At 42.6% G+C, this 21,255-nt stretch overlaps 1 protein-coding gene and 1 pseudogene across 1 annotated transcript in view; both read right to left on the bottom strand.

Moving 5' to 3' along the window:
- TOM1L1 (target of myb1 like 1 membrane trafficking protein) overlaps positions 1–15,611 on the bottom strand; it is a 74,097-nt gene extending 58,486 nt beyond the window's left edge. The window contains exons 1-3 of the mRNA XM_028090595.2: positions 15,525–15,611; positions 13,154–13,238; positions 10,555–10,633 (exon numbers count right to left, since the gene is read on the bottom strand). Of these exons, the coding sequence (XP_027946396.1) occupies positions 10,555–10,633; positions 13,154–13,238; positions 15,525–15,582 (222 nt within the window). The 5' untranslated portion in view covers positions 15,583–15,611. The remainder of the gene's footprint in view (positions 1–10,554; positions 10,634–13,153; positions 13,239–15,524) is intronic.
- On the bottom strand, positions 12,265–12,573 carry LOC114198901 (U6 snRNA-associated Sm-like protein LSm3 pseudogene; annotated as a pseudogene).
- Positions 15,612–21,255: the final 5,644 nt, after the last annotated feature.

Below are 21,255 nucleotides of genomic sequence, written 5' to 3'. Positions count from 1 at the left end.
CTTGTTCTTTCTTTTGTTAATGTATTGTATCACGGTGAATGATTGGCGGATGTTGAGCCAATCTTGCAGCCCATAGATAAATCCCACTTGATCATGGTGAATAATCCTTTTAATGTACTGTTGGATCCTATTGGCTAGTATTTTGGTGAGAATTTTTGCATCCATGTTCATCAAGGATATTGGTCTGTAATTCTCCTTTTTGATGGGGTCTTTGTCTGGTTTTGGAATCAAGGTAATGGTGGCCTCCTAAAATGAGTTTGGAAGTTTTCCTTCCATTTCTATTTTTTGGAACAGTTTCAGGAGAAAAGGTATTAATTCTTCTTTAAATGTCTGATAGAATTCCCCTGGGAAGCCATCTGGCCCTGAGCTTTTGTTTGTTGGAGATTTTTGATGACTGCTTTAATTTCCTTAGTGGTTATAAGGTCTGTTCAGGTTTTCTATTTTCTTCCTGGTTCAATTATGGTAGCTGATACATTTCTAGGAATGCATCCATTTCTTCCAGGTTATCTAATTTGCTGGCATGGAGTTGCTCATAATATGTTCTTATAATTGTTTGTATTTCTATGGTGTTGGTTTTGATATCTCCTCTTTCATTCATGATTTTGTTGACTTGGGTCATTTCTCTTTTCTTTGTGATAAGTCTGGCCAGGAGTTTATCAATCTTGTTAACTCTTTCAAAGAACTAGCTCCTAGTTTCGTTGACCTGTTCTACTGTTCTTTGGTTTCTATTTCATTGATTTCTGCTCTGATCTTTATAATTTCTCTTCTCCTGCTGGATTTGGGCTTTATTTGCTGTTCTTTCTCCAGCTCCTTTAGGTGTAGGGTTAGATTGTGTATTTGACACCTTTCTTGTTTCTTGACAAAGGCTTGTATTGCTATATCCTTTCCTCTCAGGACTGCCTTTGCTGTATCCCAAAGATTTTGAACAGTTGTGTTTTCATTTTCATTGGTTTCCATGAATTTTTTTAATTCTTTAATTCCCTGGTTGACCCAATCATTCTTTAGTAGCTCTTTGGCTCCATGTATTTGAGTTCTTTCCGACTTTCCTCTTGTGATTGAGTTCTAGTTTCAAAGCATTGTGGTCTGAAAATATGCAGGGAATAATCCCAGTCTTTTGGTACCAGGTGAGACCTGATTTGGGACCTAGGATGTGATCCATTTTGAAGAATGTTCCATGGGCACTAGAGAAGAATGTGTATTCTGTTGCTTTGGGATGGAATGTTCTGAATATGTCTGTGAAGTCCATTTGGTCCAGTGTGTCATTTAAAGTCTTTATTTCCTTGTTGATCTTTTGCTTAGATGATCTGTCCATTTCAGTCAGGGGGGTGTTAAAGTCCCCCACTATTATTGTATTGTTGTCAATGTGTTTCTTTGCTTTTGTTATTAATTGCCTTATAAAATTGGCTGCTCCTATGTTAGGGGCATAGATATTTATAATTGTTAGATCTTCTTGTTGGATAGACTCTTTAAGTAAGATATAGTGTCCTTCATCTCTTATTACAGTCTTTGTTTTAAAATCTAATTTGTCTGATATAAGAATTGCCACCCCAGCTTTCTCTTGGTGTCCATTAGCATGGTAAATTGTTTTCCACTCCCTCACTTTCAATGTGGGGGTGTCTCTGGGTCTAAAATGAGTCTCTTGCAGACAGCATATTGATGGGTCTTGTTTTTTAATCCAATGTGATAGCCTGTGTCTTGTGATTGGGGCATTGAGCCCATTTACATTCAGGGTATCTATTGAAAGATATGAATTTAGTGCCATTGTATTGCCTGTAAGGTGACTGTTACTGTATTTTGTCTGTGTTCCTTTCTGATCTATGCTGCTTTTAGGTTGTCTCTTTGCTTAGATGACCCCTTTCAATATTTCTTGGAGGGCTGGTTTTGTGTTTGCAAATTCCTTTAGTTTTTGTTTGTCCTGGAAGCTTTTTACCTCTCCTATTGTCAATGATAGCCTAGCTGGATGTAGTATTCTTGGCTGCATATTTTTCTCGTTTAGTACTCTGAACATATCATGCCAGTCCTTTCTGGCCTGCCAGGTCTCTGTGGATAGGTCTGTTGCCAATCTAATGTTTCTACCATTGTAGGTTACATATCTCTTCTCCCTAGCTGCTTTCCGGATTTTCTCTGAGACTCGTAAATTTTACTATTAGATGTCGGGGTGTTGACCTATTTTTATTGATTTTGAGAGGGGTTCTCTGTGCCTCCTGGATATTGATGCCTGTTTCCTTCCTCACATTAGGGAAGTTCTCTGCTCTAATTTGCTCCAATATATCTTCTGCCCCTCTCTCTTTCTTCTTCTGGGATCCCAATTATTCTTATGTTGTTTCGACTTATCGTATCACTCATCTCTCGAATTCTGCCCGTGATCCTGTAGTTCTCTTTTTCTCAGCCTCTTTATTTTCCATCATTTGGTCTTCTATATCGCTAATTCTCTCTTCTGCCTCATTTATCCTAGCAGTTAGTGCCCCCATTTTTGATTGCACCTCATTAATAACCTTTTTGATTTCGACTTGGTTAGATTTTAGTTCTTTTATTTCTCCAGAAAGGGTTTCTCTAATAACTTCCACGCTTTTTTCCAGCCCAGCTAGTATCTTTAAAGTCATGATTCTGAACTCTAGGTCCAACATCGTACTAATGTCCATATTGAGTAGGTCCCTGGCAGAAGGTACTACCTCTTGTTCTTTTTGGTGAGGTGATTTTTTCGTCTTGTCATTCTGTCCAGAGGAGAATAGATGAATGAGAGAACAAAGTGCTAACAGGTTAACCACGTCCCCAGAAAATATACTCTAAACAAATCAGAAAAGTCCTGAAACCAGGGGAAAAGAAAGGGAAAGAAAGAATAAAGAGAAAAAAAAATAGAAAATGAAAAAGAAAAAGATAAAAACAAAAACAGAACATGATCAAATATGATCAGGCTAGTGCATAGATCAGTGCCACACACTAGATTTTGGGTATATTTTGGTCTGTTAGAAGAAAGTGCCTCCTAAAATTTTAAAGGAAGAAAAACTTATATATGTACAAAATAAGGGTTGATACAATAAAGGGATGGAAGATGATTGTAAGGAAGAAAATTATAAAAGGTTTTATAAACGGAATTGATAAGAAGTTGTTTGAAAGAAGAAAGAAGAAGATTTAAAAAAAAAAGAAAAAAAAAGGGAGAGACTGTGATCAGGCAGGAGACTAGAGCAAAGCCATACACTAGTGATTTAGGGTATATTTTGATCTGTTAGAAGAAACTATCTCAAAATTTTAAAGAACTTATATATATATGCCAAAAATAAGGGTAACTACTATGAAGGGATAAAATATGACTCTAAAAATGAAAAATAAAAAATGTTTTTTTAAAAAAAGGATTGATAAGATGTTGGTTGAAAAAGGGAAAAAGAATAATTCAAAAAGAAAAAACCAAAAAACAGTTAAAAAAATTAACTTTGAAAAACTAATGAATCATGGTAAAAAAGCCATGAATTCTATGTGCAGTGTTCCCCTAGTGGGGCGTTCTCCTGTTCTCCTTGATTGGTAAACTTGGTCTTGGCTTGCTGGCTGTTCGTGCTGATCTTCTGAGGGAGGGGACTGTTGCCGTGGTTCCCAAATGTCTTTGCCGGAGGCAGAGTTGCCCCACCCTTGTCGGTCCAGGCTGAGCAAGCTGCTCGGGTTTGCTCTCAGGAGCTTTTGTTCCCTGCAAGCTCTTGATACAGTTTTGGAAGACCAGGGTGAAAATGGTGGCCGCCCACTCTCTGCCCGGTGGAGCCGAGAACTCGGGGTCCCGCTCCTCAGTGCGCCCCCAGAGAAAAGCAGTCAATCACTCCCGTCTCCCCAGTCTCCGGCTGCACTCCATGCTCACCTGGCCTGTGACCGAGCGTTTCTATCTCTGGCACCCGACCCTGTGTGGAGTCTCCAAACCCAGCAGATCCCTGCGGTGTGCTCCCGTGCCGCTCCTCCCCGGGGAGGAAGGGGAGTCTCCCCGGCTCTGCTGCTTGTTGGGTCCCTGCTAGAGGCGCAGTGGCCCAACTGGGCCGGATCACCATTTATTGGCAACCCCGAGCTGAGAGCCCGCACCTCGGCTCCGTCTCTGCAGCCAGCTTCCCCGCTCCCGATACCTGGGAGCTCTGCTGCACTCAGGCACCCCCGGTCTTTCTGTGACCCCGAGGGTCCTGAGTCCACACTGTCCCGCGAGGTTTCCACCTCCCGCTTAGCCACTGGAGTGACGTCCCTCAGTGTAACTGACTTCTAACAGTTCCGATTTTGTGCTCCGCGGCTCTATCACTTGCCAGAAGCAGCCAACAGAGTCCCCCTCCCCTGCCGTCTATCCTCCCGAATATCGCCTCGGATTCACTTCTCTGCACGTCCTACCTTCCAGTAAGTGGTCGCTTCTCTGTTCAGAGAGTTGTTGCTACTCTCTTCTGAGTTCGTAGGTGTTCTGAATGGTTTGATCCCTGTTCAGCTTAATTCCTGAGACCAGACGAAATCCAGGTCTCCTACTCCTCCGTCATCTTGCTCCGCCCCCCCCCGAAGGGTTCTTGTTAGTTTGTCACCATCATACCTCTATTCTGAACTTGAGAGAAAGGTTAAGGACTGCAAAGTAATACTCTGGGAAGGTTTTCAAGCAGCACTTTACAAAGGGGACCTGGAAGGATGGAGAATACAGTAGGGACCTACTAGTCCTAGTCCCACTAGAACCAAGGCAGAAAGGCCTAAACCAGGGAGATATGGGTGCGAGGAAAAGAAAGACAGGAATCACAAAGGCAGAACTTTACAACTGACATGTGGCAGAAAAGGATGGCTGAATGTGATGCCGCTGTTATTCTGCATGAGATTGATGGCACCTTGGATGGAAATCTGGAAGTGGATGGAGTTGCAGGCTTGGTTTGGGGTAAAAATAAGGAGATGAATTTAATTTTTAATTTTTATTTTTTGAGAGAGAGCGAGCATGCGAGCAGGGCAGGAGCACAGGGAGAGGGGGAGAGAGAGAATATTAAGCAGACTCCATGCTCAGCTCGGGGCTTGGTCTCACAACCCTGAGATTCAGACGCTTAACCAACTGAGCTACCTAGGCACCCAGATGAGTTGAATTTTAGACATTTTGAGTTTCAGAGTAGTATGGACTCTGTGTCCCTCCCAAATTCATATGTTGATATTCCTACTCCCTAATGTTGAGGGTATTTGGAAGTGCGTCTTTTGAGAAGTAATTAGATCATGAGCATGTAGCCCTGAGGAGTGAGATTAGTGCCCTTATAAAAAGGCACAAGAGATGATCTCTCCTGGCTGTGTGAGGATGCAATGACAAGATGGCCACCTATAAGCCAAAAAGTGGGCTCTCACCAGACACTGGATCTGCTGACACCTTGACCTTCATAGCTTGCAGAACTGTGAGAACTAAATGTCTGTTGTTTACACCAGCCAGTAGGTGGTATTTTTGTAATAGCAGCCCAAGATGATGAAGGCAAAAGAGATGGTGGGACGTTCAAGTAGAGATGTTTAATGGAGCTATCCATGCACAGCTGCAGTTCAGGAGGGAGGCAGCCTAACATGAGAAACCAAGGCTGTGTGTGAGGAGCAGGGAAGAATGGCTAGAACACTGGGGTTCACCTATCACACCGGCCAGAAGAAACTCCATGAAAGCAACCAGAGAGCAACCAATGGAAACTGAAGCATAAAATATAGAGAACATAACATTGGGAAAGTCAAAAGAGGGCAATTTCTACAAGGATCATGTGTCAAAACAGAAAAGGATGTGAATGGAGAAAAACTCAGCTAGGTTTGTCAGTTAGTGGGATCATTAGTCCCCCTAGTGGGGTTGGGGGGCATTTTCAATTAAGCAACATGAGCAGAAGTAAGGCTAAGAAGAAAGGAACTGGCACTGAAGAACTGCATGCAGAAAGCAGATTTCTACAAGTGATCTAAAAACAAAGTTAAAACTCCATTTTCTGTGCTGCCACTTCTCAGATTAGAGAGGTCACAGAAACCCATAATGGAACCAGGAGAGGTATGATCATCTCTGCAGAAAAGCAGCCCTGAAAATGGACACTCCACCCTGCTCTGTACTGTGTCAGTAGAATGGCAATACAAAAAGAAGGTATGAGAGCTGTGGTTTTAAGGGTATTGTGGCTAAGAAGGCAATCAGAAAATACAGAAACACATGCAGCTAGTTATCTGAAACACAGCAAATATTGATTTTTAAAGACTTATTTGAGAGCGTGCACGAGCTAGCGCACAAGTGGGGGGAAGGGGCAGAGAGAGAGGGAATCTCAAGCAGACTCCACTCTAAGTGCAGAGCCCAACGCGGGGTTCAATCTCAAGACCCTGAGATCACGACCTGAGCCGAAACCAAGAGAGGGACACTCAACTGACTGCACCACTAAAGCGCCCCTGAAACACAGAAAATATTTAAAGTGAAGGAAAATAAAAACAAAATCCAACCTATTGAGATAAGTTGTTTAGAGAAAGTTAAGTTGAAAAGTTGAATAATGAATGACTTTTGCTGGATGCATTATGATGAGTTATTAGGTGAAATACGGGGAGGAAAAGAACCCCTAGTTCAATGGGAATTTACAGAAATACTTCATCCAACCCATTAGGCAGTCTCATTAGGCAAGATAGCCTCCAAGTCTCACTTTCTCTAATAATGGTAAAACGAATGGGGAGTTTCTTGCTAAATATTTCACAAACCAATTTTTATCTTTGGATCACTCAGATTTTATGGTAATGGGTAACATTCTCAGGAGGTTACATGCATAAAATCAGAGTGTCAACATGAAATGCTGAGAAAGTTAACATCTGGAGATCACAAATCATGGCCCTTTGTGTTTTCCCACTGGAATCTAGAATTTCAGGATGAATTACTCCTAGCTCACCTCTTTCATTATATCACTGGTACCTCTTTCACCCCAGAGTCCACTGAGTATTGTGGCAAATTGGAAAAATCAATATGTTGCTTTTACACATTTTGAAATTGGGCTTTGGTATGATTTAGGTATTCAGACTGTGTTCAGATAACCTACCTTTGGAAATAGGACAACCAAGACACCGTAATCTCAGGGGGGATAGAGAACCTAGAACCCAAGGGACCAAGAGAGATTAAAGAGAGTAAGACTTCAGGCCTCACTAATCTCTGTTTGTGCTGGACTCAGATGTTGCTTATCATTCCAAGCCTCAGTCTTCTCATCTGTAAAATGAGCCATAATATCTCCCTTTAGAGACTTCTTGTAAGGCCTAATGAACTATGTATATGAAGAGGTGGACATGTAGCAGGACCTTAACAAATGGCAACTATTTTGATCATCTGTTTCCATGGACAATTTCCTATCAGGAGAAAATCTGTTGATTAGCTGATATAAGTCTTCTTCTTAGAAAGACTGGAAAAGGAGCCACTTGGTAGTTTTAGTTCTTGCAATAAATTTCTGAACCAAGCACAGTAAACCAGGCTTTGGGGCCATCCAGAGTTGAAGACCCCACCAAGGTATGGCCACGCTAGGGGATAAGCTCATTCTACAGTGAGCTCGTGGAGGAATGGACACATATTACACAAATTCTGAAGCCCCTACAGCTCACCACCTGGGTGGTGGTCCACAAAGGCCTATTAATTAATTGATTTCCAGGAACCTGTTCAACAGCTTTCCACTTGACAATAATATCTTGCTGAGACTTATCACAATTGACTCATTCAAAAGGTTAGCCTCTGGCTAAGAGTTATGAAGCTTGGTAACAAATTGCTTTTTAAAAAAATGAAACTACTGGCTTCTTGACAAAACTTCTCCACCAACTGATGGTAGGACATCACAGTGTAGTCCAATCCCATCAAACACCTAATCAAGGCTAACAAGTCTATGGAGAAACCAAATGACACATAATTCAAAGAACATTTATAATTGACTTTGACAGGCTCTCATCACTTCAGAGTAATAAAATGGTAGTGTCATATAAGGGTATTCATTTTTATTTATTTTTAGATTTTATTTATTATTTATTTGACAGAGAGAGACAAAGCGAGAGAGGGATCACAAGCAGGGGGAGAGGGAGAGGGAGAAGCAGGCTTCCTGCAGAGCAGGGAGCCCGATGTGGGGCTCGATCCCAGGACCCTGGGATCATGACCTGAGCTGAAGGCAGACGCTTAATGACTGAGCCACCCAGGTGTCCCTATGGGGATTCATTTTTAAAGAATTGTTTGGTAAACATTTAATTGCTTTCACAGACATTGGATGATTCTTTCTGTGACTAACTTCTCTCATAATTAAGTCCTGCTTAAGTTAATATTAAAGTTCATTCTGAAGCCATAAACACCTCTGCAATGCAGTGAGTAGTTAGAGGTGAGGTGACTGGGCAAATATGCAGGAGGCTATCAAGAGTCAAAGACCTATTTAAAGAAAACCCAAGAAGGGGCGCCTGGGTGGCTCAGATGGTTAAGCATCTGCCTTCAGCTCAGGTCATGATCCCAGAGTCCTGGGATCGAGTCCCGTATCGGGCTCCCTGCTCCACGGGAGCCTGCTTCTCCCTCTGCCTCTCTCTGTCTCTCATGAATAAATAAATAAAATCTTTAAAAAAAAAAAAAAAAGGAAACCCAAGAAGTAGGTACCTTAACGAACTCTGATCCTAACAATGAGGAGCTATTCTGATCCCCAACCCATGACTCTCCCCCCAGCTTATTTTGGCACAGGTTTTAGATTTGTTCATTCTCACATTCTGGCATGGAAAACACAAGGTGGAAGATGTACAGTTATCTGAGGTGGGACAGGTAATGGGAACGGGCAGCTAGTACAGCTTAGCTATTATGGCTTGAGAGATCAGACTACCTGAAGGGAAGAAGAATGGGGACCCAAAGAGAAATGGAGGGCCAGAAGAGACAACACTCTAGAATAACCCTGCTTCCTCAGGAAAGGGTCCCAGCTCAATATCAGAAGAAGGAACCAGGATAGAGAAAGATAGGGAGATAGAGTAAGAAGCAAGCACAGAAATGCCAAGAAGGCTGGGTACCACAAGAAAAAGACACACCCAGTACACAGAATAAACAACAGAATAAACATAGGTGGTGTAAATTCATCTTCTGTCAATTCTCCAAACCTTCAGCAGCCTTGAGATAGCCTAGATCCCCTCCATTTTAGGGCACAGCTACATCGCTTTCTATCCCAATTCTACAGTACATTCCCTTAGCCCTGGAGTCTTCCTGGATACGAGGAGAGTGGGATGGGGGCTGACGGACAATCGGCTCAGTCCCTGATACACTGATGTACCGGGTTTTGCACCAGGTACTAAGGAGTTGAAGACACCAATGAAACACAGTAGTCATTCTTCAGAGGAGACTGATCCATTCTGAGAAGCAAAGTGGTATGGCGTAAGGGCCTGGGATTTAGAATCTGAGGACTGAGTTGAAATCTTGCCTATGCCTCTTAAATAATGGAGGAAAAGAAAACCCCACAACCTCACTGAGTCTTCATCTGTGAAACAGAGTTAAGAAAAGAACTACTCCACAGGGTTGTCAAGAGCATCCGTTAGGTACCAAAGGTTTTTCCCCCCATCAGCGACCCACAGTTCTGGTAGTTCTACTTTAGTGCTTACTCATCTCTCAAGTTCTTCCATTCTGGGACCTCCCCTGAGGTGCTGCTATGAGTAAAGGACAAGGGAGAGGGTTTTTTTTTTTTTTTTTTTTTTTTTTTTAAAGAGGTAAAGGAGGAAAAGGCCTCTAAAACTATGTCCACATCCTAAAGGGTTTCTTCAGTGATAGCGTCAAGACCATTTAATTCATTTCTTCTCATTCTGTTAATCTCCAAGCAAGAGGTGAGTTTTCCTCCCCATGAAACTCACTGGAGTTGCATGTACCCCAGCCCCATAGTCCTCTGGATAAACACTCCCTGAGTCCCTCGGGGGAGGGTGATGCTGGTTGGTTAGGGCCCTAACCTGGTGGCCTGGGGCCTGGCTGAGGTAAACAAATGCATGCAGGAGAAATGAGAATGTCATATGGCTCACTCTCAGGCAGCAGGCAGGGCTGGCAAAACATACAGTAGTAAAAATGGCAACTCACCGAAATGACTGAAGAGGTCATATGGCCGAGGATGAGGGGAAAAATGGGAACGCATCCAATAAGTGCCCACACCCGAGTCACAGACAATAAGGTATACAGCACTGTTTAAATCAACATAGAACGGTCTCCAAATTATACTACACAGGAGAGCTTGGTTGAAACTTAAGGAACTGCCAGCACCTCAGAATTCCACAGAGCTGTTCAAGTGAGGTAAAAAGCTAACAGGGAAGCCTTTTTCAAGATTTCAGTTCTCCTCATGGGTAACACATACACAGACTTCTTGACTCGTTCAGTATTTACAAGTTTTGAATTACCAGTTCCCATCTCCTGACCAGGAAAAGCTGGCTTTCCAGGAACACACTCTTTCCACAAAATTAAATGCTATGACAATCAGCAAAACTCTCTCAATTCTGTAATTCTCAGTTTTAATTCATACTCGAAATAGATTTTTGCTAATATTTTTTTTTAACCGAAAACTAAAGATGTGTCTACGTCTTAGGAAATCCTAGAGTCTTGATTATAACATTAAAAGTACTTACTGACAAGGTGAGTTGGATTTCTTTATGATTGTAGTTTTTGGAAATCCTTTTCTTCAAAGCTTTTACTGCATCTTTTGGCCTACAGCAATAAATACAGTGAAATCATCAATTTAGGCATTGCTGAAAATAAGTAGTCTCTGAAAAGCAATATGCATTGTGGAAAGAGGAGTGGCTAAAGAGAAGACCAAGGCCCTGATTCTGCTTGAGCAGATTACTTAATTTCTCACACGTGTTTCCTCATACATCTAGGCAGACAATACTATCTATCCCCTTGAGAGAATCAAAAATTTACATAATAGTATTACCTAGAAAGCACTACATGCGAAATGCTCTCATATCCCTATCCCTCTATCAATGCACAAAACTGGTTTATGGGAAATGTAATTCCCAAAACAATGAAGGTTACCATTTTTGGTTAAGACTATTTCCTGAGTACCCTCCAGGGTAGGTGATATAGGAGGAATTATGACTAATTAGATCAGCTTCTGATAGACTACCATTTTACATTATAAAAGAAAGACTTATGTAAAAGTAGAGGATCGAAATTTACTTTGAGGTGGTCAAGAGGTACAAACTTCCAGTTATAAGATCAATAACTCCTGGGGATGTAAGGTATAATATGATGACCATAGTTAACATTGCTGTATGGTATATTTGAAAGTTGCCAAGAGTAGACACTAAAAGCTCTCATCACAAGGAAAAAATTTTTTTTTGAAACTATATGGGGTGACAGATGTTAATTTACTGTGGTAATCATTTTATACTACATGTAGGTCAAATCATTATGCTATACACTTTAAACTTATACAGTGCTGTATGCTAATTGTATCTCAATAAAACTGAAAAAAGAATACAAATCCTTTTTACATATTACCTTCCAATTTTGTCTGTGTTTGCATGGGTAGAATTTTTATTATATGACAATTACACATGTTTACATAGAATTACAACTATTATAAATAATTATCTATATTTCTAAAAAAATCGCATATAGAATCTAGTATTAAACTTTTAGAAAGGTTTAAGAAAATTTTTTTGAAAGGGAAAATTTTACTTTGAGATTCCCTTTTTGTATTATCTATGAAAAAATTAGTATTATCCATAAAGAAAAGTTTCAGAGGAACCAAGATTATAGGGAAAATACCATAAACACCTTAAAGTACTAACCTTAATACACTCAATTAATATAGTCAACAATAAGTGTAATGTTTTCTTCTTCAACAATCAGCATAAACTAGACCAAATCTTTTTGCTTGGTCTAGTTACCGCTTGAATGTGCCCAGGATAATTAACAGAATTGTATCCCTTATAACAACCTGTAATTCAGACTAAAGTCACAAATAGTTGGCCTTACTGATTTTCTTTTAAATATATCAAAAAAGGAAACATCAAATTTAATTTAAAGGAAAAAAATCAGAAATTGTCTGAGAAAACAACAGAACAAATCAATTCCTGAGAAAAAGAGTTCTGCATCTTGGTGATCATATTTATTGAAAGGGTTGAAAAAATATTAAAATGCCCTTTAGCTTAAGAATTTTTTAGTTATCCACAAATCAATTTGTTTCAGGAATCATTTCTTAATATCAAAATTTACACAGGTTTCTCTTTTGAATGTCTTTCTCTCTTTGAATGTCTCTTTGAATGTCTTCTACATTGCAAGAGGCAATCATACAAAAGCTCCTATATTCCATACATGATAAGTTCTTTGTTTCAGCCAACTCTTAATGGAGGGGCAACTAGTACAACACCATCTCCCTGGACAAAAAGCATTGCAATATTCTGTTTTGTTGATTTATGTATCTCTCTGTATGTTTCCTCACCAATTTCTATAGTAGTCACAGTTTCTTCCACATTTCCCAATATCATATTTAAATGCTGATCATAAGCATGTAATCTGCCTCGAAGCTCTCTGTCATTTCTCATTTTCACATAAATTCGCTCATCCAGGCTGAGCCTGATGAAATCCAGGGGCTCTTCTACAGTGTTGCTAGTTTGTTGCTGGTCCACGTCGTCCGCCATGTTTCAAACCCTGCGCCCTTTCCCCTGGCCTTACTGATTTTTTTTAAAGCTTCAATTCCCTAAAGTTTAAAAAGTTAGCACATCATTTAAGAACATAGCATGAAGGTGGGCAAGGTGACATTAAGAAAAAATGGTCTTATAACGAGAAAAAAAAGACTGCTACATTATTTCCTGGTTAATAATGACAACTGCCCAGGACAGGTCACCACCAGGAGTTCATGAGCTTCTGGATAATATTTTTCACTTATGGTAGGATAAAATACTGGCTATCAGAGCAGGGGGAATTTCTAAAGAAGGAAACAATTCTGCTTTCTTTAAAGAAAAAGGAATTGGAGCTTCCCAAAGACAAAATTTAAAAACTATTAAAGGCAAAGAGAAAAATAATAATGCATTCTCAGATATTCCACATGCTGAAATAAGCAGCTGCCTGTATGCTTCAACCAGACATGTCTTCAAAAGATAGTGGTTTCCAAGGGAGGATGAAAACTCAACAAGAAAACCAAAGAGTCTAAGAGAAAATGTGCCGTGGTTCTGATGCTTCTTATCAGAGGCAAATGCGTGCACCACACACTGTACTCACCCATCGTGGGCAGTGTTAATTATGTCACAGATGTGCATAAACTGGCCCCAATCTTCAGTCTGAACTCCAGCAAATGTAGCCTTTTCTGCAAAGAAAAAGCTGTTGTGTTGAGTCTGAGCTACAACAGAATAAAAAATGTCTGGTCTTCCTGAAATAATCTGCCTGAGGTTCACTAGCAAGTATCATTAAGTTTATATTACCAAAAGGCAAAGAGATTTTTTTTTCCTGAGCAATTCCCAGTAATTCGGGAATCAATCAGAACTCAAGTTCAGAGTGCTGCCATTACAGCAGTAATGAATGACCTATTAATAAAAGCTGCAGGCACAACATCGGGCTGTAGGGCCAGGACAGGTCGGCTAAATCTCCATCTGCTGGCCTGTCTCCCCGAAGACATGCGCCTATTGAGCAGCCACCTACAAAGCTAAGTGCATAGTGCAAAGTATTTTATCTTATGCAACTTCATTTAACCCACTGTTATAGATGATGAAACAAGTTCAGAAAAGTTAAGGAAATTACCCAAGGCTACACAGTCAGTACAAGGTAGAACTAGCATTCAAATTTAAGTTATTTGATGTCTGTTTTTGTTTTTTTAAAGTCATTTATTCTTGGTGGGGGGGTAGGGGGGCATGTTGAGAAAGAGAGAGATCAGAACTACTGAAATTGTCTGTGTCCTTGAGCATTAAAGCAAGGTAACTCCCAGCACCTGTACTAACCAAAGCTGCACTAGGCAGACTTGAATGCTTCTGCACTTGGAACCCCATCAAACAATTAGATATTTTTCCCTCTCCACACATTCTCCTTAAGAATACAAAATGCCATCTGGGAAGAGTAAAAGAACACAACCTAAATGAGCTCAATATATTTCCTTCATGAAAGGAGAAGATCCTCAGCATGAAAACAGGAGGTCTAGGGGGAATGGAGAGAAAGTTAAAAAGGATAATGAAGAGGAAGAAAGAATAGGGTTTGGTTGGGAGAACCCCAAAGCTTAGCCTGCTTCCAATCTAGGAAAAAAGCTATTTGAATTTGGCATTCCATGGACAAAGCTAACTAACTGTGTTGTTTAGACACATACTGTTCCTTCCGCCAAATTCCCTGCTCTCCATTCCCTCCCTGTGCTTCCTCCCACTTTCCCATCTTAGAAAACTCCTATTCACCCTCCAAAAGTCATCACAAAATTTATCCCTTAAGTTTTGAGTGTTTTGTAGTTTTCTCGTATTGCAAAGGTACCGTACTGTAGTTACTACATAACTGTGTCCCTCTTCCCTACAAGATTGCACATTCCCTAAGGGTTGAGACCATGTCTCATCTTTGTCTCATCCAGCAAATATTTACACCATTAAATAATTCATCAGGCTGCGAAGATGCAATCTGAATCTATTTCTACTCAAAGTTCATTTTAATATCCAATAGGGATACAGCCGGCAACAGTTTAGAAAGCATTTCCCCCTTAGTGATAGTTACTCTGACCCACTTCTAAAGATGGGGGAACCTTATAAGGTTCAGGTTGAGTGGCGTATTCCCTGTTAACTGAGCTGCAGGCAAAACTGTCCAAATCGGAGTCTTACTATAACCACCAGGTTCTCAGGATTTTATCACCCTACTAAGTTCCTGACATCACGCTTTGCTTGGCATCCACAGGCACTGTGCCACACCCGGTTCCCAAGAGGGGACTGGAGGCGAGGAGGAAGAAGGGAGACGGTGCTGGTATAAATAGTCCGGTCCCTGGTTTCTGCTTCCCACTATGTTATTCAGAGTACAGCCACGGAAGGAAGGACTTAGGCAAATACCTGCGTGGTCCCTCCAGAGCCCTCTTGTGGCCCCAGACTGCTCCCCTACTCCCCTGCTTCCTTCACTCAGTGCTGAGCATTTTCATTCTCTTTGTTTACCCAGAAAAAGTAACTCAGGTTGTTAAGGGCTCCACGCCAGAGAGAACTGGTTTCAAGGGACCTGCGTCTCACAGTGAAGTCCCGTCTCTCCCTCCTCGGTAAAACAGGCACAGCCACACGGGGCCCTCCAGTGGGCAGCGCACTTGAACAATTTCCCCTGGCTCGGAAGTTTACCCTTTCTCCTTGCACAGGCCCAAACACTCCTCACCTGAATCCCGTGCGTGGTTCACCTGTTCGGTTCCACGCCCCAGGAAGCACCAAAAGGGAGGCAGATTTTAAGGAGGGGTTCCAAGGGGAGTCAGCCATAAAGAAATGCCTCAAAGGGGCCGGGGGCGGGGGGGGGGAGGGATTCGGGTGCTCTGTGAAAGTTGCAGGGGGAGGGGAGAGATTTACTCAAACTTGGACGAGGCCGAGAATGCAATCAAGCGGGAAGGGGCCCCGGGTCCCCAAAGCCTGCCCTGGCGTCTCCCTCCCCCGCTCTTTACCTATGAGGTGGCCCACGGAGGTCGCATAGGGATCCCGGTGACTCTTCCCAAACGCCATAGTAGCCCCACCGAGCCGGGCCCAGGAAATCCGCCTTCACCGCTCTCGGGCTCCCGACTCCACCCGCTCGGTGCCCCTGGCTCCTCCTCTTCGCCCGGGCGCTTCCCGGGCTCCGCAGAGGCTGCGCGACCTGCCCGGCCGCTGCGGGGCGCGGGGCACCCAGCGTGGGGCGCGGGGGCGGGGACACGGAGCACCCGCGCACCTGCCACGTGCCCCTCGGGAGCGGCGAGGAGGCGGCGCTCCCGGCTGCAGGGGGCGCGGGCGGGCGGCAGCCGCCGCGTGGAGCCAGCGGGAGAACCGCGGGGCGCGCGCGGCTTGGGGACCCGGGTGGGCTTGTCGCCCCCGGGGAGCCGGCAGCCCTGGGGCCACAGCCTGGGGATTAGAGACCCGTGCTTTGATGCCGCCGCTTACTGGGCAAGTTACTGCTCTTCTCTGCGCCTCTTGCTCCCCTTTGTAGAGAAGTAAATATGGGGTTAATAACACAGATCTCAGGATTATCGTGAGAATTAAGGATGTAAACCGCTTAGGTCAGTGTCTGGCACCCACAAAATAAATACTTAACCATTGAATGAATTGAGTAACTAGAAATACTTCCTACCCCCACCCTCACCCCAGAGATCCTGAGGAGGTGTGTTCCTTGTCCTTTAAAGGAGGTGATATATGGGAAGAGGGATTGGCTTCGAATCTAGGGACGCCCCAGGAGACGGCATCCTTTGTCTCGCCTTTACTTCCTGAGGGACATCGGGGCGCCGCCTAGTAAGCTGTGGGTTCCTCACCCTCCCTCCCGGGAGTTGTGTTTTCCAGTAAAGCTGAGGAGAGGGGCTTTCCTCCTGCTCCGGCAGCGAGTGTGTTTGGCTTCAGAACTGGTTTGGAATGTAAATCTGAGCCTGAGCAGTCCAAGCCCTTTCCAGCTGCCTTTCAGAAGCGGAATTTATTTCCTTTTCCTGTGCATTCAATTAACATCTGATTAGCCATGTTAACAATCTCCAGTGATGCCAAAGACTGCTAGAGAGTCAGATGTCTCCAGGTGATGGCAATTAGCCATAAGATGGGCTTCCTGTCCCTCCAGACCTTGCTTTTTGCGGTCAACTTGGGCCACTTCTACAAGCCCTTCTTTGGCCCTGGAAATGGTGACTAGAGAGATCAAAGAGGGCTTGTTCTAACTTACGTCCTTAGTCTTACATTTTAAAATAGACCTCAAAACCAACTGTAGTCGTGCCAAGGGGTTAACTAACTTGTTTTTTCTATTTCTGTCATTTCGAATTTTTCTTGACCTAAGTGAACTAATTCTAAAATCTAGAACGAAACATCTTTACTGTGATGGTATTCCTTATAATGAGTTTGGTCCTACCTGTAACTGATCTTCTCCACCTGCTTATCCAGGGTGAGTAGCTATTTCAGATGGTGCCATTTATCCACTTCCTTAGGCATAACTAGAGCCTGCTGACACTGTTGAAAAATCTCTTGTGACATCACCCACCTAATCTCCATTCCATGTTATAGATTCTAGGAAAATATTTCACCATCTCTGAACCCTACAATCAAACAATCTTAAAGAGAAAGTCAACTTTAGTGTAGGCTGCTGGTGATGTCAGTGGCCTTCCAAAAGGGATTGAGAACTAGGAAGGAACCAACCATCTGGGTAGATTTTTTTTTTTTAAGATTTTATTTATTTATTTGACAGAGAGAGAGCACAAGCAGGCAGAGCGGCAGGCAGAGGGAGAGGGAGAGGGAGAAGCAGGCTCTCCTAGGAGCAGGGAGCCAGATGTGGGTGGGGCTCGATCCCAGGACCCTGGGATTGTGACCTGAGCCAAAGGCAGATGCTTAACAGACTGAGCCACCGAGGTGCCCCTGGGCAGATTTTTAACATAATTCTGCTACTTATGTGAGAGGTGTTTTGTTTTCTTTTAAATTTTCTTGTTTTACAGAATCGAGGCACTGAGAACAGGAGAAACAGCACCAAGAAGTGTATTCAGGATATTACGGCTTGGTAAATGGAACCAGGATCTCAGCTATGCCTGGGGAGAAGTTTTCCTCTCCCCACGTGCATAGAAGGGTGTTATGGTGGTTGCACTCTTCTTTTTCTGTGCTCTGCCACTTTCTTCAAGATCCCTGTACTTCCCAGGGGGTGCAAATCAACTCAGCCAATGTTAACATGGTCTGGGAGCAGGACAGTAGAATTCACAACCAAGTTAAAGTCAGAGAAGGGGAAGGATCCCAGGAAGAAACAACGGTAAAATTTCTGGATACCAGGAGTAAAACTCTCACCAAAATTTCAATTGCAAAGAACACTTTTTTTTTAAAGATTTATTTATCCATTTGAGAAACTGAGTGGGTGGAGGAGCAGAGGGATAGAATCTTTGAAGCAGACTCCCTGCTGAGCGCAGAGCCCATGGATGTGGGGCTTGATCTCCAGACCCATGAGATCATGACCTGAGTTGAAAACCCAGAGTCAGCACTTAACCAACAGAGCCACCCAGGTGCCCCTCCAAAGAATACTTTCTAAACATGTATATAAGTCATAACGCTAAGTGGAAGTAAAGAAAATAAACTTTATTTAAAATACGGGAAGTGGGGTACCTGGCTGGCTCAGTTGTTAAGCATCTGCCTTCAGCTCAGGTCATGCATGGTCCCAGGGTCCTGGGATCGAGTCCCGCATCGGGCTCCCTGCTCCGCGGGAAGCCTGCTTCTCCCTCTCCCGCTCCCCCTGCTTGTGTTCCCTCTCTTACTGTGTCTCTCTCAGTCAAATAAAATCTCTAAAAAAAATAAAAATAAAATATGTGAAGTACCTGGAACTGGAAATCTATCTGAATGTATTCCCCACAATCCTGAAGGCAAGTAGAATTCACTTTATTTTTACAAATACGTAATCTGAAATTAAGAAAAATAAAGCTAATATATAGCTTGGCTAGAGTTTGAATAATGGCTGCCTGATTGTAAAGTGCATATTGCCACTAGGTGAATCTGCTCAATGAGCATGACATTCCTTCCCCTACCCCCTTTTTAAAGAATCTGTTTGATTCTAAGGGAAACCTCTCGAAGAAGACAGGAAGAGGGGCGGTCATATACTTTGGTGGTACAGAGTCCTGTTGTTCTTTCTGTACTTCCTCAAGAATGCTATGTTTTCTGTACTAGAACTATATGCTAGCTGTTTTCTAAATACATTGCAAGCATCATCACCTAATCCTATCATAGCTCTATGAAACCAGTAGCATTATTACTGTTTTACAGATTAGGAAAACCAAAGTAAACAAATTTTCACGCAGTCACTTTGCCAGTGAAGGACTCTCTGATGCCCTTCCCATTAAGCCATCCTTTTCCCCCCCACCCCTTACATTCAGGGAACTTCTCTAGCCTACACTCCTTTTTCTGACTGCTATTTCTCACGATCTGCCCTGGACTTCATTTTCCTCTCTAGCCCGCCACAGTTCCACAGTCTGCCTTTTCCTCTTTCTTTTTCCTCAGGTGACCTCTCCTGGTCCCCTCTCTATGAAGTCTTTTCTGACCACTCCCAAGGGAATTGAGCTTTTTCTTTCCTATTCTACACAGAGATTTGTGTCTTACAGCCCACAACACTTTATATGTCTTCTTTGTTTAAAAATCTGTTCCCTGCCTCTGAGATATGTCCCTCAAGGGAACAGGACCCGGTTTACTGGACTTGCTATCCAGGCACTTACCAGGCCTTAAGGAATGTTTACTGAATACATAAATGGCCCTCCTAAATCTTGAGATTATCTCTTCTTTCTGAGATCCAGTCCTTAACTCCCTCCTGGATGCCTTGTCAGAACCCTAACCTTAATGTATCTAGAATTACACTCATCTGCTTCCTCTGTCATCTCACTATCCTACCTAGCATTTCTGAGGAAGGGAGGAAGGCAGTTACTGATGTATTGGAGTCACATGGATTGCTTTAATGAGTACTGATGCCTGTGTCTCAGCCTCAGAGACTCTGATTTCACAAGCCTGGGATGCATCAAGGGCATCAAGACTTTTAAATGTCCCCAGATGGGCTAATGGTACCATTATTCCAGAAATAAAATACCTTGAAGTTGTCCCCAACTTTTCCCTTTCTGTCAGTTATTTCCTTTCAATAGATCTCCCACCATGTGTTCTTTATATCTCTGTCTCCTTGCCTTTTTCACCCCCTCTATGGACACTGCTCAACCCGGCAGTTCTTAAATGCCATAAGTCTTAATACTGTTTAGGGACGAAACTGGACTGAAGCCCGGGTTCTCCCAAACATAGCCAAGACCCTGTGTACCTACAAATGTATTATTTAGCTTTAAAATTCACTGTCTTTTACACAATAATTTACCTATTATTTTTGAAAACCAGAGATATAAAGATATGTTGACTTTATTTCCACAGTTATTTTTAATATACTAAATCTTGGCCACTCCAGGTTCTGGAAATTACCTTCAAAGCTCAGCCTTCCCTCTCTTCCAGCTCTTGGGATCACCTGTATCAGCTTCCCATGAGAGGGCTTCTCTCCCCAAGCCCCACGCCAAGCACTTATTTATTCCATGTCTTTGGGCTTTCACCCAAACTCAGAGACCCAAGATGAGAGTGGACAAGGCACACAAGAGTGGTGGAAGCTAACCCTTGTTACTTTTTACTGGGTCGGCCACTGTACAAAGTGCTTTGGTATCTCCAGTAAGCCTCATAATAATCTTATAAATTAAGAATCATTCCTGTTCTACTCACTTGCCTAAAGTTACTCAGAATCAGGCGATGAATTTGGATTTGTCTCATTCCAAAGCTTAGACCCTTTTCCAGTTTCATCTCTCTGCCCCCAGAGAAAGGATCATGTCATGGATCTCAAGGAGGACCTGCAGCATCTAGCCCAGTGCTCCTCATCCAGCAGTGCCAACTAGGAGTGCGCTAATTGACTTCAAACATTTACCCTTGCTCCAGTATTGAACTTTAAACCATGCAGGTGCTTTCATTAGCTTCCCTCATCATCCTTACAATTAAGGATCTTCATTGAGATCTGGGACAAAAGGGCATCTGTTGGCTGAATTCCCATGAAGCATAAAACCAGTTTTATTTGGAAAATAAACTAAGGGAACCGGTATTTTCATAACCCAAGCCAACTGTCTTTCTGTGGATTTCATGATCTCATCAGTTCACACTTAACTCATCTGGGGTTCGTAATTTAATTCCCGTGTGTTCTTTTGAAAATCTAGCTCAGATTTGCAAGTCAGCTTGCCTGGTTCAAATCCCAGCTTTCAGATGATAAAAATAATGAGATGATGAATGTGGGCACTTAAAATGGTGCTTGGCATCATCAACAAACAGAGTCCTGTTGTTCTGGATCTCAGAAAGAAGAGATAATCTCAATGCTAAATAAACATTAACTAGTTATCTTTTTTTTTTCATCCAGCCTACTAGGTGGCCTGAAATAGTGAGGCTTGGCAATATCTCCCTAAATGTCGTGTTTAAATATGTAGGTGATACCTGTCTGGGAAAAGAGGGTCCTATTGGCACCTACTAGCATTATGCCAGTCATGCATTTAGTTTTTATTAGCACATTATGAATAAAGTGTGATTTGTTGAACAATTTACTTGAAGAAAGGTCTTGTGGGAATGGGGCTCTGAACAACCCTGAGATTCAGAAATGGGATTTCAGGCTGGAACCTAGGAAGCGCAGGCCCAGAGGGCTCCTACTGGGAG

Source organism: Eumetopias jubatus, unplaced genomic scaffold, assembly GCF_037043125.1.
Source record: "Eumetopias jubatus isolate StellerSeaLion01/CBP00866 unplaced genomic scaffold, mEumJub1_p1.0 scaffold_10, whole genome shotgun sequence".
Lineage (NCBI taxonomy): Eukaryota > Metazoa > Chordata > Mammalia > Carnivora > Otariidae > Eumetopias > Eumetopias jubatus.
The sequence above is the reverse complement of the archived record's forward strand: the minus strand, read 5'-3'. Positions and strand labels throughout refer to the sequence as shown.